Consider the following 22,435-nt stretch of genomic DNA (forward strand, 5'->3'; position numbering starts at 1 on the left):
TAAACCTCTTTCCTTTACAAATTACCCAGTCTCAGTGGTATTCTTTATAGTAATGTGAGAATGGACCAATGTAGTGTGACTTCGAAGGGTGAGAGTGATGACCTCATTAGATTTTGTGCTCATGTTAAGAAAAAGCAGGGCATAAGTTTGGATTGTTGGGTGGGCAAAAGCCCACCAAGGTAAGAGAATTCTTAGTTTGCAGAAAAAAGAAAAACAGCACATTGTGTCACACAGATCTTTTGATATAAAGCATGACTTTAATGCATTCTTATGATATTCAATAGGGAAACATTTACATAGACCCTTCATAACTGTAATATGCCTTAGTTTTGTTTGTCAGTTTATTTCTTTGTTATTTACTCTACAAATACCCCTTGAACTTGAGGAAGAAAAATGGGAATGGTTTGTGTTTTACTTAAATTATAAGATCAAAGATGGCAGATGATTTATCCAAAGCCCAGGCAAGTAGGAAAAGCCCCCCCTTCTCTTCCCCTTTTCAAGAATAGAGGAGAGTTGGCTGGTTACTTTGCAGGACTTAAGATGATCTTCATTTTAAAGAATCTGTACTAGCCTCCACTGTGGTAAGATGTGACAGGGATTTCAAGGTTTCCCCTGTCTCTACTGATTTACCCAAGTAGGACAGAGATTTCTGGGGCATGCCTGCCAGTGGAGGGCAGTAGATCACTCAACTAAGAGAGCACAGTATTGTTGAGAAAATGACACTAAAGTGGTCATCTGGGATGCTACTTCGCTTTTGGTAAATAACTTTGCATCAACTTCTCAAGTTCCACCTCTCAGTGGAGACGGATGCTAGACAAAGATACCAGGCACCGCAGCCTGGTCGGCTGAACAAATGGAGTTATAGCCTTAAATTTTGTTTTCGTGATGACTAAGCTGACCAGGTTTCTTCTTTGTCCTTGCACACTTTATGCTTGACGAGATGCTTAAGCAAATAGAATAGGCGACCACTAGGAGGTACCCGAGCTATGCGTCGGCCGCCGGGGCGAGCAGAAGTGGCTAACAGCGACTCTCAGCTCGGTGGGTCAAGGCGGGTGGCGCTTTTCCAAGGTCGGGGTTGGGAAAAGCTTATCGCTTATGACAAGCAAGAAGGGCAAGAAGGACGTCTAAGAACCAACGGTCCTTTAGTCTAAAAGGCCGCGCGCCTCCAAGGCAATGTGACATCTTGAGGTCTAGTGTTTGGGCACCAGCCGCCTGCACATCTGGATGCAGCACTGCCTTTCCTTGCAGGGAGGAGGCGAGGCGGAGGACCCCGGAGTGCACGCACCTCCTCGTGCGCGCGCTCGCTTGCGCCCGTGAACGTGTGTGCGTGTGTGTGTGTGTGTGTGTGTGTGTGTGTATGCGCGCGCGCACACGGGCCGCGGCTCCGGGACCGGCTAATGGGGGTGGGGGCCCAGGAAGGAATAAATCTCCGCCAGCCTCCTCGCGCCTGGCTGCGGGTTAATACCCAACCACTTACAGAAAGACGAGGGTGACGGCAGCAGGGTGACAGCCTGGGCACACCGGCCGCGTGTCGAAGGATCAGGATATTAGCCAGTCTCCGCCACACTCAGGGACTGATATATTTCTATTGAGGGGGGGCTGTTGTTTTTTATTGTCTGCTGTTATCTCCAAAGAACAAGGGCACTAGTGAGGGGTGCGCGCTCTGGACGAGTGTTGCGGCTCGGATCGGGTCGAAGGAGGCAATTTTGCAGGTGGGGGAGGGAGAGGGAGACCTTGATTTCCACCAATCCCCGGGCGTTTGTCTGCGAAGTCCGGGGCGCAGCGGAAGGCTGCGGCGCGCCGCTGAATTAACTGATGAGAGCGAGTTCTTTTCTTCTCCGGGAGGGGTGGGGAGCGAGGGTCCCGGCGGGCGAGGCGGAGGAGCCCGGGGCAGGATAGCGGTCCCGGGCCGCCGTGGAAATTTCCAAGGACTTGGTGCGGCGCAGAGAGCGCGTCTGGGGGGGTTGCCTGGCGGCGCAGCAGCGCGGGAGGCGGCGAAGGGCGCAGGAGCATCGCTCGGAGGGGACAAGGGGACGCCACGGGCCAAATGTCTGGGAGGGAGCCGAACCTTTTCCCGGACCCTCGCCGAGGGCGACCGTGATGCTGCAGAACCGGCGGGAGCTACTCGCCGCCGCCGATCTCTGCGCACTCGGAGACCCCAGCGCCCGCCTTCTGCAGGGGAAGCGACCATGGCCATAGATCGTGACTTGCCCCCCAGCCACTTCCCCTAGAAAGAAATCCTTGGAAAAGTTGCATTTAAAAAAATCCTTGCGCTGACCTTTGGGGCCGACGGGGCCGAAGAAGCGTGCGTGCGTTTGCAAGCAAGAGAACGAAAGGTGTGTGTGCATGGGGGGCCGGCGGTGGGGGACCCTCCGCTGCCACTTCGCCTAGCTTTGTGCTGAGGCCCCGGCCCCCGCCCCTGGGACGCCGGGGCTGCGATGAGCCCCTGCAGGCGGGCCCGGCGACAAACGTCCAGAGGGGCTATGGCTGTACTGGCGTGGAAGTTCCCGCGGACCCGGCTGCCCATGGGAGCCAGTGCCCTCTGTGTCGTGGTCCTCTGTTGGCTCTACATCTTCCCCGTCTACCGGCTGCCCAACGAGAAGGAGATCGTGCAGGGGGTGCTGCAACAGGGCACGGCGTGGAGGAGGAACCAGACCGCGGCCAGAGCGTTCAGGTACTCCTGCCCTCGCGGCTCCTCCCCTCTAGCGTCCTTTCCTCCCCGAGTGCAGAGGACAGGGTCACCGGCGAGGACCGCCTTGCACCGCCTCGCAAAGGCATCCCTTTCATCCGCTCTTCCATGTCCTTTCCCTCCATTTGTGCCATTCCCAACCTGGAGACTTTAGTCAGGGTTCCTTCCCCGCCCCTGACCCCCAGAGATGTGCAGACACCTGCTTTGCGCATGTAAAGACTCGACGCATTTCTTCCCAAAACGGAGTTTTATTTAACAATTTACGGATAAACAGAGGGAAGGAGAACCCAGGATAACTTAGTCTCTTGCACTTAATGAGAATTTACCTCTTGGGCTCTGCAGACATTTGAAGCTGTAGGGAACAAGAAGCAGGTAAAAGGCATCTCCCCGAGGTGGAGTGCACTGTCGGTAACATAAATCCCCAACGTCGGAGTGATGGGCGGTGGAAACATGGACGGATCCCGCAGCTTTGCGCAGTGTGCCCACAGCGAGTGCATAGACTGACTGACGTCCTGCTAAGAGACGATACTGTGCAGTTTTTTGTGTTGAAATCTCGAACAACTTTCTAGTATTATTATCTCATCTTGTTGACCACAAATTGATTCTTTAGAAGGATGAGTAACTTCCCCAAGGTCATTACTTTTGACCTGTGGGTGCTGGATTTTTCATCACTTAAAGCTCCAAAGCTCCCAGCCGTTTTTATTGGCTTAGACTGTGGATGCCTCTGGAAGATGGGAGATGTACTTTAAGTAGGCACCTGAAGTCAGAAAACAAACAAAATCCCCAAGCCAGGTTGGAAATCAGAACTCTGAGGATCACTCAGAGGTTGTAGATCTGCTTCCTTTCTGGGAATTTTAGATTAAATGTCTAAAAATAAGTTACAGCAGCAGGGGTTGTGTAGTTAGACTGGAGGGAAGGCAGAGCTGCTTCCTCTTCCTCTCCACCTCCCCAGGCATGTTGAGGGAACACACGGGTGCTTCCACCACTGCGAGGTGCCCCTTTCACCTTTAGTCTCTGGGGCTGAAGATGCTGCTGTTGGCTTCTTCCTGTGATTGTAGTGGTCTGGGTGGTTGGAAATGATCTCCTCTGCTCTGCAGAGGATCTTTCTAATCAGTGCCAGGGCAGGTGAGTTCTAATGTAAACATTTTTCACTGCAGTTATTTACAAATATTCAGGAGCATCTATACATTTTAAAAAACTTTTTAAACATATGGTTTCCTTCTCCTTCTCAGGCCTCCTCCTAGAAAGAGAGTTAAAAAGATAACAGAGCCAATTTGTTTAGAGGAAGGCAACTGCATTCTCCTTGGAAGGGAGGACTTTCCTTCTCTCTTTTTAGAACTCTACCATCATTGAATTTAAAAATAACCTCACTCTTCCTAAGAGTATCTAAGGGTTAATTTTTTCTTTCCTTCACAGTATTCATTGTAGGACTCAAAAGCAGGCAAAAGGCATCACATCCAGCAATTATTTTCCCTAAAGACAGAAAGCACTTTCATTTAAAGTGATCTAAGGAAATGAGTTAAGAACTTCCCACTGGTTTGCAATAAAGAGTCCATTTTTTTAATATAGGAGGAGGAATAATGAAGCCCTGTTAGACGATAGATTTCTTGTTAGAGGACACAATCAAGTGGAAAATGCTTCATATTCTGAGAAACACAGGCTGATAGTTTCTGAGACTCATTTTTTCCTTGCTTTCTGTAGCCTGGAGTAATTTTCAGTGTATTTGGCTGTTATTTGGTCTGGTCTCTATGTGCAGAGAATTACTTATTAAAATCCATACACTATGAAAACTACCTAAACACATATCCCTCAAAGTTAGTGGCTGTAAAACCATGTAAAAGGCACCATTGCTTATTGAAATAAGTTTGAGCTTCAGAGTAGAATTCTGAATTTCTACACTGAGTATGGCGTGACTAGATAAACAGCAGAGAATCTTTGGCAAGTTACTATATTTTTTGTGTCCTGGCTTTCTTGTTTATCTACATTGCAGAGTTGTTAGAAGGTTTACACTTTTAATAAAAACTGATGCCAAGTATCTGGTACATTGTGTACCCAGAAAATGGTTGCCTTATAATTGTTATAAATTATAATTTCTGGTATATGTTACAACTTAAGGAAATCTGGGCAGCCCATGAGAATTTGGAATGTTTCTCCTGCCAGATTTACAGGTAAACATTATTGGTCCCTACCCCTCTCCCCAGCCATGTACACTTACGCTAATGAACAGGGACAAGACATTTTGAAAGGTAGAAGTTTCATGGTTTGAGTTAATTATTTTTTACCTGCACATTTAATGTTCTTTAACATTTGGATTGTTAGTATATGGCAGTAGTGTTTATTTGTTCAATATTAGACCGGTCAGTCAGAAGCCATTATCGTGTTAAGGAGACACAATTTTGACAAACAAGCATCTGTTTTTCTCCAGTCTGAAACATCTTCTGCATAAATACAAATATATGCACACAAATGCACAAAGTGCACTTATATGTGGAGACATATGTGCATTTATTCACAAATCATGGAATGGTGTCATATATGTGTAAAAATATAGATTTGTATACATACATAAATACAAACATTTGCAATCAGTCAATTAACCAATATTTCATGAGTGACTACTCTGCATCAGATATGTGTTAGGCCCTGGGGGATAGCAGTGGATAGGATGGATAGATTGCCTCCTCCAAGAGCTTACCTCTTAGTAGAGGATGACTGACACACAAATAAATATGATGACTTAACATACGGTTAAATTCTGTGAAGAGAAAGGAGAGTGTTTCACTATGTATATAAACACCAAAATTTAAGATTTTATTTTGCCCTCTGTGCTTCCATTTACTTTTGTAATTTTCTTCTTCTAGCTTAGTGCTTGATATGTACTGAATTCTCAGAGAAGAACCTTGTCAAACTGCATAGGAGATGGCAGGAAGAAAGTAAGAAAGCTGTAAGAGTTTTGAATGGAACAGGAAGTTTTCCTAATGTTTATGTGGTGATAGAAAGATAAAGGAATCAATAAATCCTATTACAGAAACTTTCTTAATTCTTGTTGCTTTTGATTAAGTGATATTGTGGGAAATGCCAAACCAAAGCAGTGTTCGTTTCTTCCATCAGATCCTCACCCATTTCATTTGCTCCTCAGAAGTGAACCTGAATTCAGAATTTATGTGCAAGGCTTTATTCGTGGCACCTGACATGGTAACAATAATAGTAACAATTAAGCTAACAAGTTATTAGGTGCTTATTATCTGCCTGACACTATGCTAGTATGTATTGTCTCATTTAATCCTCATAAGAATCTTATATAAATTGATATATCATTATCCACATTTATGAAAATGAACATGCCCTGGTCTTCAAGGGAGTTGCTATAATCCCCTGGAAAAGACAGATAATGTATATAATTAACTAACTGGAAATAGGGCCATCAAAGAGAGGAAACATAGCAGAGTGAAAACCTTATGGATTTGGGAGCTGTCAGGACATGGTTGGAATTCTGGCTGTATCCCTTTCCAGTTGTGCAATCATTGGTAAGTCCAACTCTCAGAGCTTCAGTTCCTCCACTTGCAAATTGGGGCTTGTAAGAATGTCTTACAAGTTTGTGGTGAAAATTACATGATAGTATATAGACAGCACCTGGAATGATGCTTGCCATGTATCTCTGTTTAATACGTGATTGTTATAACAATAGAAACACCAGTGAAGTGCTGGGGACGTTCCCAGAACATGACATTTAATTCTACTGAAGGGAGGGAAATCGGGTTTCAGAGAGGAGGTGGCGTTTGGAGTAAGCCTCCAAGGATGGTAGGGTGGCATAGTGGTAAGAGGTGAGGATAGAAGTATATGCCAGGCAGAGAGAACAGCAAAGATCAAGGCGGAGAGATTTAGAAGTGCCTGGTGTGTTTACTGTATGGAAAGTTATTAAGTCACCCACGGAGACCACCATAGAAAAGTGGGCTGGGTGGTAAGACGAAGCCAGGAATCTTTGAATGTATTTAAGGTGTGGCTCATTAGAAATGGACAGACATCAAGGATCTAATGGTACTGGCTGCGTGTTAGCTATCAGCAGAGGTGGCACATCACTGTTACCAGTGGGTTTAGGAAATAGAATAGAGGTTAATACAGTGAAGTGGTTGTTTTGAAAATTCTGTCGACTCATTGGGTGGTAACCATTACTCTAAGCAGTCAAGTTCTTTCTTTTTCAAAATTCTGAACAAACGACTATTTTCAGCAGTTCCACCTTTATGTGGCCTCTTTTATTTGCCTATTTTTGAATCTAGGGATGTTAAAAGCTCAATTTCCATAATTGTCCCGGTGGCAGGAAAAATGCACTGGGAGTGGAGAGGATGAGGGTAGGTGCAGCCATCTGTACAGATAAAATGTAAATTTAGTGTTTGTAAGTTGGGGATTTATGGAATTCACTTTGAAAAGGTAGTTTAGGAAAAAGACGGTTTAATAAGTTTTGGTGCTCAAGAAAATATAATAAGTTTTGGTGCTCAAGAAAATATGCTACAGTTATGTTGCAGATTTACAAATGTGGAAAAAAATCTCATCAGCAATAATCGCAATAGCAAAAATCAATCACTAACATTTATTGGATACGTAAAATATACCAGGCCTAGTTCTTAGCACTTATATATGTTTTTTTTTCCCCCAAAGCAACCTTATAAAGTAGGTTTGTGTATGTTCCCTGTTTTACAGATGAGGATATGGAGGTTTAGAGAGATCCATGAACAAAATGATGGAGTTTGGTTTCCAACCTGGAGCTATTTAATTCTAAACCTCATGCTTGTTCCTTGCTAATTTTGGATAAATGAAGCAATGCTGTATACATCTGTCTCATGATTTGGCTCTGATTACTTCTCCAATGTCATCTTTCATCAGTTTTTCTTTTTATTCTTTGCTAATATTGGAATAATTATGGTTCCTGAAATAGGCCAGGCTATATTGGTTTTGCTCGAGCCATCCACTCCACCCGCAATGACTTGACTTTAAAGCCACATCTTCCTGCCTTTTACCTGGCCAGTTCCTTCTCATTTCTTGACAGTGCATTATCGTGGTTAAGAGCAAAGGTTCTGAAGTCAGCTGTGTTCAAATTCTGATTCCATCACTTGCTGTGTTCTTGAGCAAATCAGCCTTCATTGCTCATTTCTCTGTCCGTAAAATGGGGCTTCTTATAGGATTGTTGTAAGAATTAGATTAGATAATGTGTTTGAAATGCTTAGAACTATTTCCAGTATATAATTAATGCTCAGTCCTTGTTACTTCTCCTCAAGGTGGCTTCCCTTACTCCTTCCTTCCTTCCCAGGCTGTGCTTAGAACTCCTCCTCTCTGTTTTCTTTATACCATGCTCATATCATTGTAATCCTTTCAGGTATTCAAAATACCTACTACTCTGTGTCTACCACTATTACTATTGGATAGGAGATGCTGGTTCTGTAGCTGTGAACTGAACAAGATTTTTGCTTTCCTGGAATTTATAGGATAGTGATGAGAGACAGAAAATAAACAGAGAAATATACAAATAACTGGTAGTGACAGGTGCATTAGTCATGATGTATTAAAAATATGAGTGCACTTGCCTGCCTTCCCTGCTAAATTTTAAGTTTCTCACAGACAGGAACTGTGCCTCATTCATAGTTGCATTCCCAGAGCCCACATGGTCCCTGGCACACTAAATTTTGCTTAGATATCATGTGAATGAATGTTTAGGAAGGTGTGGAACCAGATAGCCACCCAATTGGTCAACAAATATTTAATGAGACCTACTGTGTGTCCAGCACTCTGTTTGGCAGTGTAGCAGATCAGAGGAGTAAGCATCCTTTGTATTCTCAAAGAGCTCTTACTCTAGAGCAGAGGTTCTTAATTTCAACCCTCCTGACATTTTAGGCTGCATACTGCTTTGTTGTGGAGTGCTGTCCGGTACATTGTAGAATGTTCAGCAGCATCCCTGGCCTCTGTCCACTAAATGAGACAACCAAATATGTCTCCAGACTTGGCAAAATACCTCCTGGGGGGAAAAGTGGCCCTGACTGAGAACCACTGATTTGCAGAAACAAAACCTGCCCAATCGACAGGATTTAAGAAACCTTGAAAGTATGCGTAATTAAAAACTAAATTTGGAAACTACAATGTAAATGCTTTGACTGTTTAGAGAAAAGAGGTGTCTCTGTGGGCTCAAGCTGTTGGAGAAGGCCTCCTGGAAGAGGCCTGAATGAACTGTACTTGATAGATAGGTCCTGGTTAGGGAAGGGTCAGGAGAGGGGAGGCATTTTAGGATATTTATATAAGCAACCGTCTCTGTCGAACGTATATGTAACAGCTGTTTAAGATTTTCATTAATGTTCCCCTTAATCCCTGGTGAGAGGGGTCCATGCTCTGTGCCCTATACTTTAAGGGGCCACATCCTTCTTTTTCTCTGGTTTCACCCTTTCTCAATGAGGCAGGGTGTTAATGGGACCTTTCTAGACCCTGGAATTTCCTGCCCAAATGACCCAAGTCTACTTCCGCAGCCTGCCTGCCTGCGTGGGGCATTTTACCCAGTCTTCTTCCTGAGAGTAGCTTGCCTCCCTGGTGTGTACAATCCTAGGCCACACATCAGAGAGGGCAAGGGACAGCTAAGGGACAGCTCTTTGAGGGAGACACGGGGGAAGGAACTTTGATTTGGTGCTGTGGGGCCCACATATGCAAGTGGTATAGGCTTGCCCTGTTCCCCAGGTTGCAGGACCAAACTTCCTGGAGTTTCAGGAGGCTGAATTTGAATCTGGCATTCCAGATTGTTATGCAGGTTTATTTGTCCGGGGAGGAGAATAGAATATGTTTTATCAGTTGGTTGGTTTGATGATAACTTCTCAATATTAGATACAGTTGTACTTTTGTCCTCTGCCTTGCAAATGGAGGTGGTTGGAGAGTTTTTGGTCTGTACTGCATAATCAATACTCAAGTGAAAAATTGTAGTGGGTTTTTTTGTAACTTGGGAGTCTATCAGTCTTCATTTGAGAGCAAAGTGTTTTAGGAAACTAGTTGATCAATTGAATAATTATGTAAGTTAGTATAGAGTGTGGTCTGTTAGTCTTTTGACAAAGTTGTGAGCCATCTTGGAAATAATGATACTATGTATCATTAATGCACTCTCTCATGATGGATTTGATAGATTTATGGTAAAATAATCTATTTTAGTTTATCATTCTGACCTGGCTCTATCAGGAGCTGTGTGACCTTGGGCAAATTACTTAACCTCTCTGTACCTTTGTTGCATCATCTGAAAAATGAGTATAATGTGCTAATCTACTTCATAGGTTTGCGATGATAATTAAATCAGATAATGAATGTAGACTCCATAACCATCCTCACCTGGCTGGGTGGGATGACAGGAAGTTTGTTCCCACCTGGAAAATGTCTGGACTTTGGATTCCCAGAGATAAGGATCTAATCCTGGTTCTGTCATTTATCAACTTTGTGACATTGAAAAATTTACTTGGTCTTGCTGAGCCTTAGCCGCAGGTGGCAATAGTTACCTTGAGAGGATTTAGTTGCTGGATAATTGCTAATTATTAGTCCGTAATGAGGAGAAAATCCATGTCTTTGGACACATTCTGTGCCTATTAATTGTACTTTCAGTAAAAGAATATCTGACAATGAAATATGACCTTGTGACACACCCTCTTTTTTCACAGAGTTAGTGCTGAAGGTGCTGTACTATGGCCAGCAAAATTTTAGGGAAGACAGCAGAGCCCAGCAATAAATCAACTGATTTCAATCGTTCATTCAACCACATTTGTTGAATGTCTACCATGTACCAGTTAGGTGCTGGAAATACAGTGATGAATACAAGAATGTGGTCCCTGATTTGATAAAATTTATAATCGAATTAACAGCAGTTCTCTCATATCTGTGGTTTTGTTTTCCATGGCTTCAGTTGTCCATGATTAATTTGGTCCAAAAATATTAAATGGAAATTCCAGAAATAAACAATTCATGAGTTTTAAATTGTGCTCTGTTTTGAGTAGTGTGATGAGATTTTGCTTTGTCCCACTATGTCTTGCCTGGGATGCGAATCTTCCCTTTGTTCAGTATCTCCACACTGTTGACACTTGCTGCCCATGAGTCACTTAATGTCCATCTAGGTCGTGGGATCACCATGCTTATGTTCAAGGAACACCTATTTTATTTTACCAGTGACCCCAAAATGCAAGAGTGATGATGCAGGTATATTGTTATAATTGTTCTATTTTATTATTAGCTATTATTGTTAATCTCTTACTGTGTCTAATTTATAAATTAAATTTTATCATAGGCATGTATGTATAGGAAAAAACGGTATATACAGCTTGGTACCATCTGAAGTTTCAGACATCCACTGGGGGTCTTGGAATGTATCCTCCACAGATAAGAGGAGATTCCTAGTTTCTTTTCTTAAATCAGTAAGAAACTAAGTAACGTGGGGTTCCAAGGCTTACAGTTTGACTGTTTTGGATAATGATAATGGGTTTTGAAGGAATCGATTTTTATCCCTTTCTGTTGAACTGTCTTCTAGCTGTGGCATTACATGAGAGGGAAGCAGCCAAGACCGAAAGAGCTGTGTCACTCTAATTAGGTGCCAGGAGGAAGTGGAAATGAATTCAGAGCCACACACTCTCCATTTTTCAGATCTTAAACACAGAAGACACTATCAGAGATTTCCAGGTGACCACAATGAGAAAAGGGCCTTTTGTCCCACTACATCTTGCCTGGGATGCAAAATCTTTAGTTTGTTTCCATTATTGATAAAATAAACAAATATATTACAGGATTTTATGTCTCCTATGTTCATTTAAACAATTTATAGGGTTTATTATTTGTCTGATTTTGGAAAGAATACATATTTACTACAGAAAATTTTTAAATGTAGTAAAAAGAAGAAAAAGCCTGCTCAAATTCCCTCACTCAGAAGAACACATAGTAAACAGTCTCTTTCGTGTATGTTTGTTTGTGTGTATTACTAAATTGTATGTATTTTGTATACTTAATTTTATATCCTCTTTTATTCACTCAAAATTATACCTTCAGTATTTTCTCATATAATTAAATAATTTTTAATTTACTAACTTGTGAAAAAATAGCTTTATAATTTTTTATTTTGGAAAAATAATTATTTATTGTCCAAGTATTACCATAAAAATACTTTTAAAAAAGATTATGTTGCTGACAAATTTACGTTAGACTTTTTTTCTTTAATGATTTCTTCATATGTATTTGTTGTATAGCTGAGCATAGGAAATTAAAAAGCCTCTTTAAAGATCTGTACTTTCTCAAGGTTGGTATTTAAAGGATAAAAGCAACACGATTTTCATTTGTAAAAGTAATTGACATTTAACAAACATCGCTAATATTTTGGTTTATATTCTTCTGGATCATTCAATGCCAATGTGTGTATAAATGAAACAAAAGTGTAATGAATTCAACAGTACATTGCGAATATTTTTCTAGTAATAATATACGCAGTCGACATCATCTCTTCTAATGGCTATAAGATTTTCCGTTGTTAGGATAGATACAAATTTATTTAATTAATATACTGTTTTGGATATTTATGTTGCAATTTCTCACTTTTATGAATAATGATGTGGTGACCATCCTTTTGTATACATCTTAAACACTTACCTGCTTATAAATTTCTAGAATTAATGTTTTCACACTTTTTAGTTTGAAGCGCCAATTCTTTTTTTAAAATCTTTTTAAAATTTTTGCTCCTTGAGTTTATTCACTTAAAACGAATGCTGCTACAAGCATTTCTTCCATGCCATTAAACTTTAGCCCAAACATACATTTTAAAGCTTGCATAATTTTCTGCCATATGAATATCATTAAATGTATTTAACCAATGATATTTGTTGGAAATTTAGTTTATTTACTATTTTTATGATCATGAATAACATTGTCATTTGATGACTTTAAGTTGATTTAATTCTATATCGGTTTTTTCTTTTTTTTTTCAACTTTTATTTTAAGTTCAGGGGTACATATGCAGTATATGCAGGTTTGTTTCACAGGTAAACATGTGCCATAGTGGTTTACTCCACAGATCATCCCATTACCCAGGTATGAAGCCCAGTATTCATTAGCTATTCTTCCTGATGCTCTTTCTTCCCTCACCCCACCCCTGATAGGTGTGTTGTTGTTCCCCGCAATGTGTCCATGTGTTCTCATCGATCAGCTCTCACTTATAAGTGAGAACATGCAGTGTTTGGTTTTCTGTTCCTGGGTTAGTTTGCTGAGAATAATGGTTTCCAACTCCATCCATGTCCCTGCAAAGGACACGATCTCATCCCTTTTTATGGCTGCATAGTATTCCATGGTGTATATATACCACATTTTCTTTATCCAGTCTATCACTGATGGGCATTTAGGTTGATTCCATGACTTTGCTATTGTGAATAGTGCTGCAGTGAACATATGTGTGCATATATCTTTATAATAGAATGATTTATATTTCTTCGGGTATATACCCAGTAATGGAATTACTGGGTCAAATGGTATTTCTGCCTCTAGGTCTTTGAGGAATTGTCACATTGTCTTCCACAATGGTTGAACTAATTTACACTCCCACCATCAGTAAACACCAATTCTTATATTTGGCATCTTTGATTGTTCATAGAAAATCTTTTGGCTTTGGCTAAGTGCAGATTTGGGGTTTTCCCTCTTTCAGTGTGCAAAGTGATTGCATAAATAGATATACTATGATTGTTAAATTAAATGATAGAATTTCCCTTAGGTGGATTTACAATAGGTCAGGCAACAAAAAAAGATCCCCATACAACTGGATATGTACAGTGGCAGGTAAACCCTTCATTTGGGATTGCAGAGACCAAGCTATGAGGAATTTATGTAGTGCAGTGGTACATGTGCTTTTATTTTTCATGGTTATCCACTCCATTACAGTACAGTTGATAATTAGCATGGTGTTTTATCTCCATTTAAAAAGCAATAGCTTTTTTTCTTCTAGGACTTAAGCAATTAAATAAAACTGTGATTTAAAAAGGAAAATGAACTTTTACTTCAGATAAGGTAGAGATTTCAAGGAAAAAGAATAGTGTCCTAGATAAAATAGAAATACTATGTTTCACAACTCTAAGAGTCATTTTCCTATTTACTAAAATTAAACGTCTTCAGCATGAATCTGGAGCAGATCGTACCCACCTGGTGAAGGGTGGAGGTGTCGTAAAAAGGCACAAAAATTCCAATGATGATATTTTGTTGGGTCAATGTTTTGGAGGTCAGGTGTTGGTGATTGTGATGACATTGCCCGATATCGTCTGCATTGTGTCCTTCTATGCCCTTGCATCTGTGTGAAATGGCTCTACATACTGTTGCTTTGGTGCTTTGGGACCAGAAATGAAGTCTTGTTGATATTTGTCTGTCTCAAGTCCCTGGTCACAGCCTTACTAAATGTCTAATGAGTATTGGATGAATAAAAACATCAGATTGTCTGAAAGGCTGGTAGACAGCTGTCTGAATACCTTTTAGGGGGCAGTTTCACTTATTGTCTATTGTTGTCTATTATTAAGACTTTAGGCTCTAAATATTCACTACTAATTCATGTATTCACTTCTTCATTCCTTTATTCAACAAATATATATTCAATGCCTTCTATGTGCCAGGCACAATGCTAGTTACTGAGAACAGAGTGATAGGCCAAGAGGACGTGGGCCTTCCCCCATGCAACAAACAAGCATGCAGCACACAACGGGAAAGGAGCAGCAACATTCTCCAGTGTCTCCACTTCTTTATATGGAAGGAAAAACAAACACAGGTTTGCCTTAGCTTTCAGAACTTAGCTGTGTCTGCCTGTATTTGATTCAGTCCATAAAGGGCCCTAATCTCCACTCTGGTCCATTCAGTGTGGTGCCTGAATCGTGATTGCGATGCCAGAGGTCTCTGTCTAGTTCAGTGGTATGATATCTTTGGACTCTTGCTAACCTATGCAACATGTGAAATGCTGGAGAGGAAAAGCACTTTAAAACCTTGCTGAAAGATACATGAGCCCATGGGGGAACACAAAGCTCAATTACTGGTAGAATCAAAGGGACAGAGGCAGGCTGGCTTGGATGGGGATTGCTTACTTTGTAAGCAACTGTTCTCAACTCAACCTGCCACCCTGCAATAGCAAAGAAGAGGAAGTGGAGGGGCTGGCAGCAAGACTCTCTGGTGAGCTGAGTCAGTAGGCAGTGGGCTGAGTCTCAATTTGGGGTAAAAACACAGTCACTTTATTGTTTCCTAATAACTGCTCCAACTATGGCATGTGAAATCTACCTCCTGACCCCCACCCCACACCCCAATTAGCTGGCTCTAATGGGTCTCTGAACAACTTGGCCAGCTTTTATTAATTTTTTATCCACTTTGATTCTTGGGACAGTCTCACTCTGGCTTTTAGCTGTTTTGTTTATTTTAAAGCACAATGAAAATTCTGGCGTCTACCACCTCCGCCTGCTCAGGCTCTAGAACCTCTAGGCGCTTGCGGCGGAAGGCAAGAAGAGCAATCTCTGAGGTGGAACCCACTCCACCCTCCTCTAGGAGCTACTTCTTCAGTTTGGGCAGGGAGGAGGGGAATATTCATAGTCCCTTTCTCTGTTGGGGGTGGCTGCTCCGCGTGAACCCTGCCTGGCTGCCCAGCCTTCCAATGGCAAGGTGTTCTGGTTCTTTCACCTGGCGGACAGCCTTCTTAGGTGGGGTCCTGATAAACACTCCATCCACAGGGAGATGGACAGCCTGATAAAAGATCCAGGAGTGCAGTGCCTGGTGTGTCTGGTGTCTGGTTGGTTCTGCAGACTCTTCCTTTCTTCATTTCACTTCGTTTTTCTTTTCTTTTCTTTTCTTTCTTTCTCTTTTTCTCTCTTTCTTTTCTTTCTTTCTTTCTTCTCTCTCTCTTTCTTTCCTTCTTTTCTTTTTGGGTCTTTCTCTGCACCTAGGCTGGAGTGCAGTGGTGCAATCATAGCTCGCCGCAGCCCTGCTGGGCTCAAGCAATCCTCCTGCCTCAGCCTTCCAAGTACCTGGGACTGTAGGCCCAGCAAATTTTTAATTTTTATCTTTGTAGAGAAGGGGTCTCCCTATGTTGCCCGGGCTGGTCTCGAACTCCTGGGCTCAAGTGATCCTCCCACCTCGGCCTCACAAAGTGCTGGGATTACAGGCGTAAGCCACCGCGCCCAGCTCCGCTTCTTTACAGGTGATTTGTTTGGAGTTTCCTCTACCCTTCTTCTGTGTTGGCAGGGAGGGAAAGCCCTAGTCTCCCCTCTCCGTGGGGGTGAAAAGCTGTGGCCTCACCGCAAACGCATGCCACTCCCAAGGCAGCTCCTTCCCCAGTATAAGTCAGCTGGGTGGTGCCAGGACTGGCCCTCTTAGAAAACCTGTGGAGTGGTAAACATAAAAGATGGGGTACTTAGCCTATTTTGGCCTTAGAGTGGGGCCTTGACTGTAATTCCCAGATAAGAGGCAAAAATCCTCACACTTTGTTATGCTTATCCCCTGGATAAGTCTTTGAACCTTCATGAAGCTTAGTTATTGTACACCGACTAAGTTCCTTTTCTTTCTTTAAATAGATGCATTATAGATGTACATAGCTTTGGGGTACATGTGATAATTTAATACATTCACATAATTTGTAAAGATCCAATCTGTTGTATGCTGTTTCTTAAAGGATCGCTGCAGGTCTGTTATATGGAAATGCTCAACTGAGTCCATTCTGTTTCATCTTGAGCAAGAAATCAAGGTTTCCCATTACAAATGAGATGCCCAAGCCCCTCATCTCCTCTTTAGGGGGCTTACCATGAATGTCTTGAACTGTTTCTTCACCATTTAGAATCACTCTTCACTGTCTTTTTAAAAATTTCCTTTTCTTCTTGCTTAGGAAGCTCATGGTCAGATCAACACACCTCCTAGCTAAGCAGACTCCAAATGGGGAATGATGAATGATGCCCCTCTGGCTAGGTACCCCCAACCTTGATTCTCTTGGGGCCTCCCTCTTCTTCAGGGGAGGGAAGAATACCCATTCTCAATAGATTCTTCTTGCTCCCAATTTTCCCTTCATGTTCGCCAAGGTGAAGGGCAATTATAGTGGTGGCGCTGGATTGCCAATCAGACTCTTCCCCCAGCCCTGCTGAGGGCCATATGTCCACGGACTCTCCCAACTCATGCAGCATACTCAGAAGCTGCATCTCCAGTCTTGGACTTAAACCATAGTTCCGGCATAAAATCCCACTGAGCATTCTGTTACAAAAGGAAAGAACCAATAAAGAAGCCAGAAGATTGCTCCTCCTGTATCAGATGTCAAGGTTTATAACTTATAAGTAGTCCAAAAAATTCTCTTTGGACTTTTAAAATAGAGATGCAATATGGAAAATTAAGTTCAGATTTAATGAACATTTATTGAGTACGACCTGTATGCAAGCACTGTGCTAGATGCTGTAATGCAGATTTTATCAGTCAATTTAACCCTAGATCAGCTCCATTTTTTAGACAATAATGATGATATTTTCAGTAATAAAGTTGCTATTTATTTATTTTCTGTCTGCCATATGCCAGGCACTATTTTCAGCACTCTACACAGTGTTATCACTTAACATTCGCAAATGCAAAATGAAGAAGATATTATTATACTTATTTTACAAAGAAACAGGCTGTGAACAATTATTTACCTAAGGGCAGTTAGACAGTCAGTAATGCCCAGAGCTAGCATTTAATGAATGCTTACTATACGTCAGCTCCTCTTTAAGGATGTTTGTGGATGTTAAGATCATCATTTTCTCGATGGAGAAACTGAGCCACAAAGAGCTTAAGGACCTTGGTTGGTTAGGGTTACATAGTTAGAAAATGGACTGTCTGGCTCTAGGACTGGCAAACTTCCTTACTGTGCTGAACCTTTGCGGTAAGATCCACATTCACATTCAGGGCTTCAAGTCAAAGCCTGATAGCTCCTTATATTGCAGTGTCTTACTGCAAAGGAATGAATCGCAAATGATAAAATTTCATTTTGTATAGGTGAATTAACACTTTATTCTATTTTGCTATTGTTAAAATCAAAGGCTGTTTATATCACCCATTCCTCAAGAGCCCTTCAAATGAAGCATTGAGGAAGGAGGATGTCTCTTTTTTTCCTCTCTCCGCCTGACATCTCTGATTCATCCCAGTGGCTTAGCTTTAGGATTGTTTGCTCTCTTAACTCTCTAGCTCTCACAGCCCACTTGCTTAATTCCCCCTTTTATCTGTAAGGTGGAAGCCTAGAAAAGATGCCAGCCATACCATAGTCAGGGAAACTATGGACTGTACAACTGAGAAACAGGAGTGGAGCAATGAATCGTGTGGAGACTTCTGCGCACCCGAAAAGGGAAGTGATTCTTTCATTTCTCTCCATTGCTGAAATCTCCATGGACTTTCCTTTCGGCTATAGTCACTGTCTCTGAAGTGGAATCTATGTGATAATGTTTTGAGTTATTCAGAGAGAGAATTCAATGTGTGTTTTTTTATTAAAATAATGCACTTGTTGTATTATGCAAGTGTATTAATCAAACATAAAAGTCTTATCAGTCTCACTTCCTAGAGATAAACAATGTTAATATTTTGATGTCTATTCTTCCAGATGTTTTCCTATTTAGAGTATAATTCATTATTTAAACTGGGATGCCTGAGATAAAATGCTATAATTATGCCAGGACAACAGGCACAAACTAAGACTATTCCCAACAAACTGAGATATATAATCTCCTTACTGTGTATGAATTTTTACAGCTGTGTCTACAGAAATATCTAGATACACTCAACATGTGCCATACATGGTGATGCACAACTTCTAAGATGGCTCCCAGTGATCCCCACTCCTGGTATTCATGCCCTTGTGTCATCTTCTGCCTCCGAGTGGAGGCTGCGTTTAGTGACTCACTACTAGAATAGAATAGGATGCTATGGAAGAGATGGCACACCACTTCAGAGATTAGGTTATGAAAAGACCATGGCTTCCATTTTGAGTGCCCTCCTTCTCTCCCTGTCGGATCACTCACTCTGGGGGAAGCCAGCTGCCATGCTATGAGGCCACTCAGGCAGTCTATGGAGAGACCCTTGTGCCAAAAAACTGCAGTTCTGCTTGATAGCCAGTGAGGAACTGAGGCCACCAACAACCACGTAAGTGAACTAGGAAGCGTATCCTTTAGCTTCCGATGACCACAGCCCCAGCAGACAGCTTGACTGCAAGTTCATGAGAGACCTTGAGCTAGAGCCCTCCAGCTGAGATACTCCTGGCTCTCATAAACTGTGTGAGATAGTAAGTCTTGGCTGTTTTAAGCTGCTAAGTTTGTGATAATTTGTTATATCATAATAGATAACTCATCCACATTTATTAAATAAAAAATCAAATCACGTAATAAATTGTTTTTAACAATATCCTCTTTCCCACCCACAATGTCTATCAGTAGATACCCCACTTAGTATGTGTAGTACAAAGCAATACTATTTTATTTTTTAAAATAGATAAAATGTAAAATGATTTTAGAGTTGACCATAATGTTTCTCCTTTCCTTTTTTTTAAATAAAAAAAGCCTTAAAAATCCTTGGAAACATGTTTTTTGCTCCTGCAATTATCTCCACAGGGTAGCTTCTTAAAGGAAAGATTTCTGGGTCATGAGACAGCACATTTAGGTTTACACTGATATTTATGAATTGTGTTCCAATTGAAGTCATCTGTTTTGTGACCAAGAGTGTATGAGAAAGCCTGTTTTTTTTCCCCAATACTGAATGTTATCAACTTTAAACAATTTTGCCAATATATAGGTGAAAAATTTTAATTGTATTGATGAGTGAGACTCAGCTCTCTTTTACTTATGTGTTATTATCCCTGTGGATTTTGTCTTCTGCGAGGGGCACATTCATGTCTCTTAGCCACTTTCTTCTTGGGTGGTTCATCTTCTCTTTTTTGATACTAAGTGTTCCTTATTTGTTAAGGGAATGTAGTAGACATTTTTGTCACATCTGTTGCAAATATTTTTCTAAATTTGTCTTATGACTGCCTACGTTTATGTTTGAATTTTTTTCCATAACGACTTTAAAAATTATCAGGCAATCAACCTCATCAGTTTTTTCTTTTATAGCTTTTGAGCCTTCGAGTCATGAATCGTGCAGCCCAAAACATTTTCATCTGGTATTTTTATGATTTAACCTTTTTGCATCTAAATTTGAGATCTATCTGTGATTTGTTTTAGTGTAGTGAGGTAGAGATCCAACTTTTTCCACCAGATGTTACTAAAACAAAAACAAAAATTCACCTCTCCCCACTAATTTGTAATGCCAAGTTCATCCATTCTAGATAATCCGATATGTGTGGGTCTATTTCAGAAGTCCCACTTTTCTTCCATAGTTGTGTCTCACTTGTTCTTTTCTAAAGCCATACCATAGCTTTACAGTACATTTTAATATATGCTGGGCCAATCAGTTTCTTTGTCAGAAGTTTCTGTGCTATTGTGTCATATTTTTCTCTCAGATACAATTAAGATTGTTTTGCAAGTTCAAATGATTCTTGTTGAGATTTATTATTTGAATTTCACTCATTTATATGTTATTAAGAACTGAAGCTTCTTGTTTAAGAATATTTACTTGTATATTTAATTCTTATTTTATTTTCCTAAACAGAGTATTTAGCTTTTTTAGAATTCTATCTTTTTAAAATATTTAATTTTATTTTATTTTAAGTTCTGGGCTACATGTACAGGATGTGCAGGTTTGTTACATAGGTAAACGTGTGCCATAGTGATTTGCTGTACCTATCAACCCATCATCTAAGTTTTAAGCTCCACAGGCATTAGCTGTTTATCCTGATGGACTTTTGACTCTAAGAACAATGATTTCACTATACTGCATTGCCTGTCTGTGAGGGGAATTTTTTTTTTTTTTTTTTTTTTTTACATTAAGGGGTTTGTGAATGTGTATTTATTTGCTTGCCCTAACTACTCTTATCTCTTCTGGATTGTTCAGAGGCGTTTAGTTCCCTCATTACTTCAAGGTTTGCTGCTGCACATTCTCCTCTTGCCCTTCACTATAGGTCCTCGGTTTGAAAGGAAACACAGCTCACTGTGAGATGCTTAAATCAAAAGAATCCGGTTTCTGGAAATGTCATTATTTTAGGAGGGAGCACGAGAGGTAGAGAAGGAAAATAGTTTAGATTCTTGTGGGGAAATGGAAAGCAAGAGTCAAAATAGATGTTCTGCTCAGAAAGGAAACTTCTCTAGGTTTTAAAAATCAGTACGTGTTAATTTTGCTCTATTTTCTCTAGCAGTGGGATTACTGCATGAATCTTACTGGGAGAAAGAACGGTTGCTCTAAACCAAGTCCTCTGTCAGTGAAGCACAGGTCTGTGATGGGTGGTTGGGATGGGGATGAATAAGGAGTAGGAAAAATGACAGAAATAGATGCTTCTTATTTGCAAGTGATAGAATTTACAACTCTGTTTAGCACTTTTTTTTTTAAATTCAACGAGTCATTATTGAGTTTCTACTATGAGGACAGTTTCAAGGGAGAATATAAAGAAAGTGTAAGGCATAGTCTCTGATCTCCAGGTAATTGTAACTAGTTGGTCAGACAATTAAATGCTGGTACTTGGTAGCAGAGAGGAGTGCTGAACTTAATCTGAGGGTGAGTGGGATTTGAATTGGCAGAGAAACAGTCATGCATATTCTGAGCCTGAGAAAAATCTGAGAAATGGTTTTTGGTTGAGAGTTAGCTGAATGGTTGGTTTGAGCAGCATTATGTGAGTGGGAGAAATGAAAGAAAACCTGGGGCAGTTAGGATGAGCTTCAGTTGGAGTTTGAGAGTTATTGTCAGCTCTGGAGTATGTAAGTAACATGGTAACTGTGATTAGGAGCATGAATCTGGGAGAGGCAGGCCTGGAGCCAGGGATGTGAGTTAAGAGTCATGCCGAGAGCCCAGTCTAGAGTGCAAACAATGGGAATGGCATAGAAGGGGCAGATCTAACAGACACAACAGAAAATCCTCCAGAATAAGAAAATGATTTTGTAAAGTTCATGGAAGAGAAGGAAGATACACAATTCAATACTGGACAGGTTTGACACTACCCGGGTCCTCTTGCTGTATATCATGGAATCTGGACTGGAATTTAGTTTTCTTCTGCTAATTGAGCCGGTTATTGCATTTTTTTCTTTAAAATTTTCTTTAAATTATCAGGATTCTTGATGTGTTCCCGTAGGTTTTATCAGTTATGCACTGAATTGTCTTCAAGTGATCCTCCCAGTAGATGCTCTGGTGACTGAAAAGTTAAAGCTATCACCATGATGGCATACATTGAGGAGGAGGTTAAACACTGTGTTAGGAGGCATACGGGCTGCCTTTCTTCTCTCTGGGTTAACATATTTTGGCCTTGTGGGATAATCATGTTTGAGAGTTCTTTGATGGCTAAAGACGTAACATGAAGGGTTGTACTAGTGAGCATGGAGGAAGGAGGGGAAGAGTGCAGGGTTTCATGTAGCCATGTTGTCAGTTTCTCTGTCCTGTCCCATTTTGCAGCAGCTGTTTGTACACGTGGTGGGACTAAGCTAGCAGGAGTCTGGATGGATGGGGAAAACAGCCTCCTTGACATCCTTAATTGCCTCCTTTATCCCTCCTCAGACAAACCAACTCACGGCTTTAAGAACCACAAAACACTTATTCCAAATGCACCCCTTACCTTACAACAAACCCAAACGTAGACACACCTACATGGAACAAATGCAACCAAAA

At 41.1% G+C, this 22,435-nt stretch overlaps 1 protein-coding gene across 3 annotated transcripts in view; it reads left to right on the forward strand.

The window, feature by feature from the left end:
- The first annotated feature begins 1,693 nt into the window (after positions 1–1,693).
- The window catches only part of ST8SIA1 (ST8 alpha-N-acetyl-neuraminide alpha-2,8-sialyltransferase 1), a 129,370-nt gene continuing 108,628 nt past the window's right edge, over positions 1,694–22,435 (forward strand). Inside the window, exon 1 of one of the 3 annotated variants that reach the window (XM_030804470.1) lies at positions 1,694–2,674. In XM_030804470.1, coding sequence (XP_030660330.1) covers positions 2,439–2,674 — 236 coding nt within the window. In that variant the 5' untranslated portion in view covers positions 1,694–2,438. The remainder of the gene's footprint in view (positions 2,675–22,435) is intronic. The other 2 variants (XM_003265592.4, XM_012502468.2) reach the window with 2 other exon arrangements.

This window comes from Nomascus leucogenys, chromosome 23 (genome assembly GCF_006542625.1).
Source record: "Nomascus leucogenys isolate Asia chromosome 23, Asia_NLE_v1, whole genome shotgun sequence".
In the NCBI taxonomy this organism is placed as follows: Eukaryota; Metazoa; Chordata; class Mammalia; order Primates; family Hylobatidae; genus Nomascus; species Nomascus leucogenys.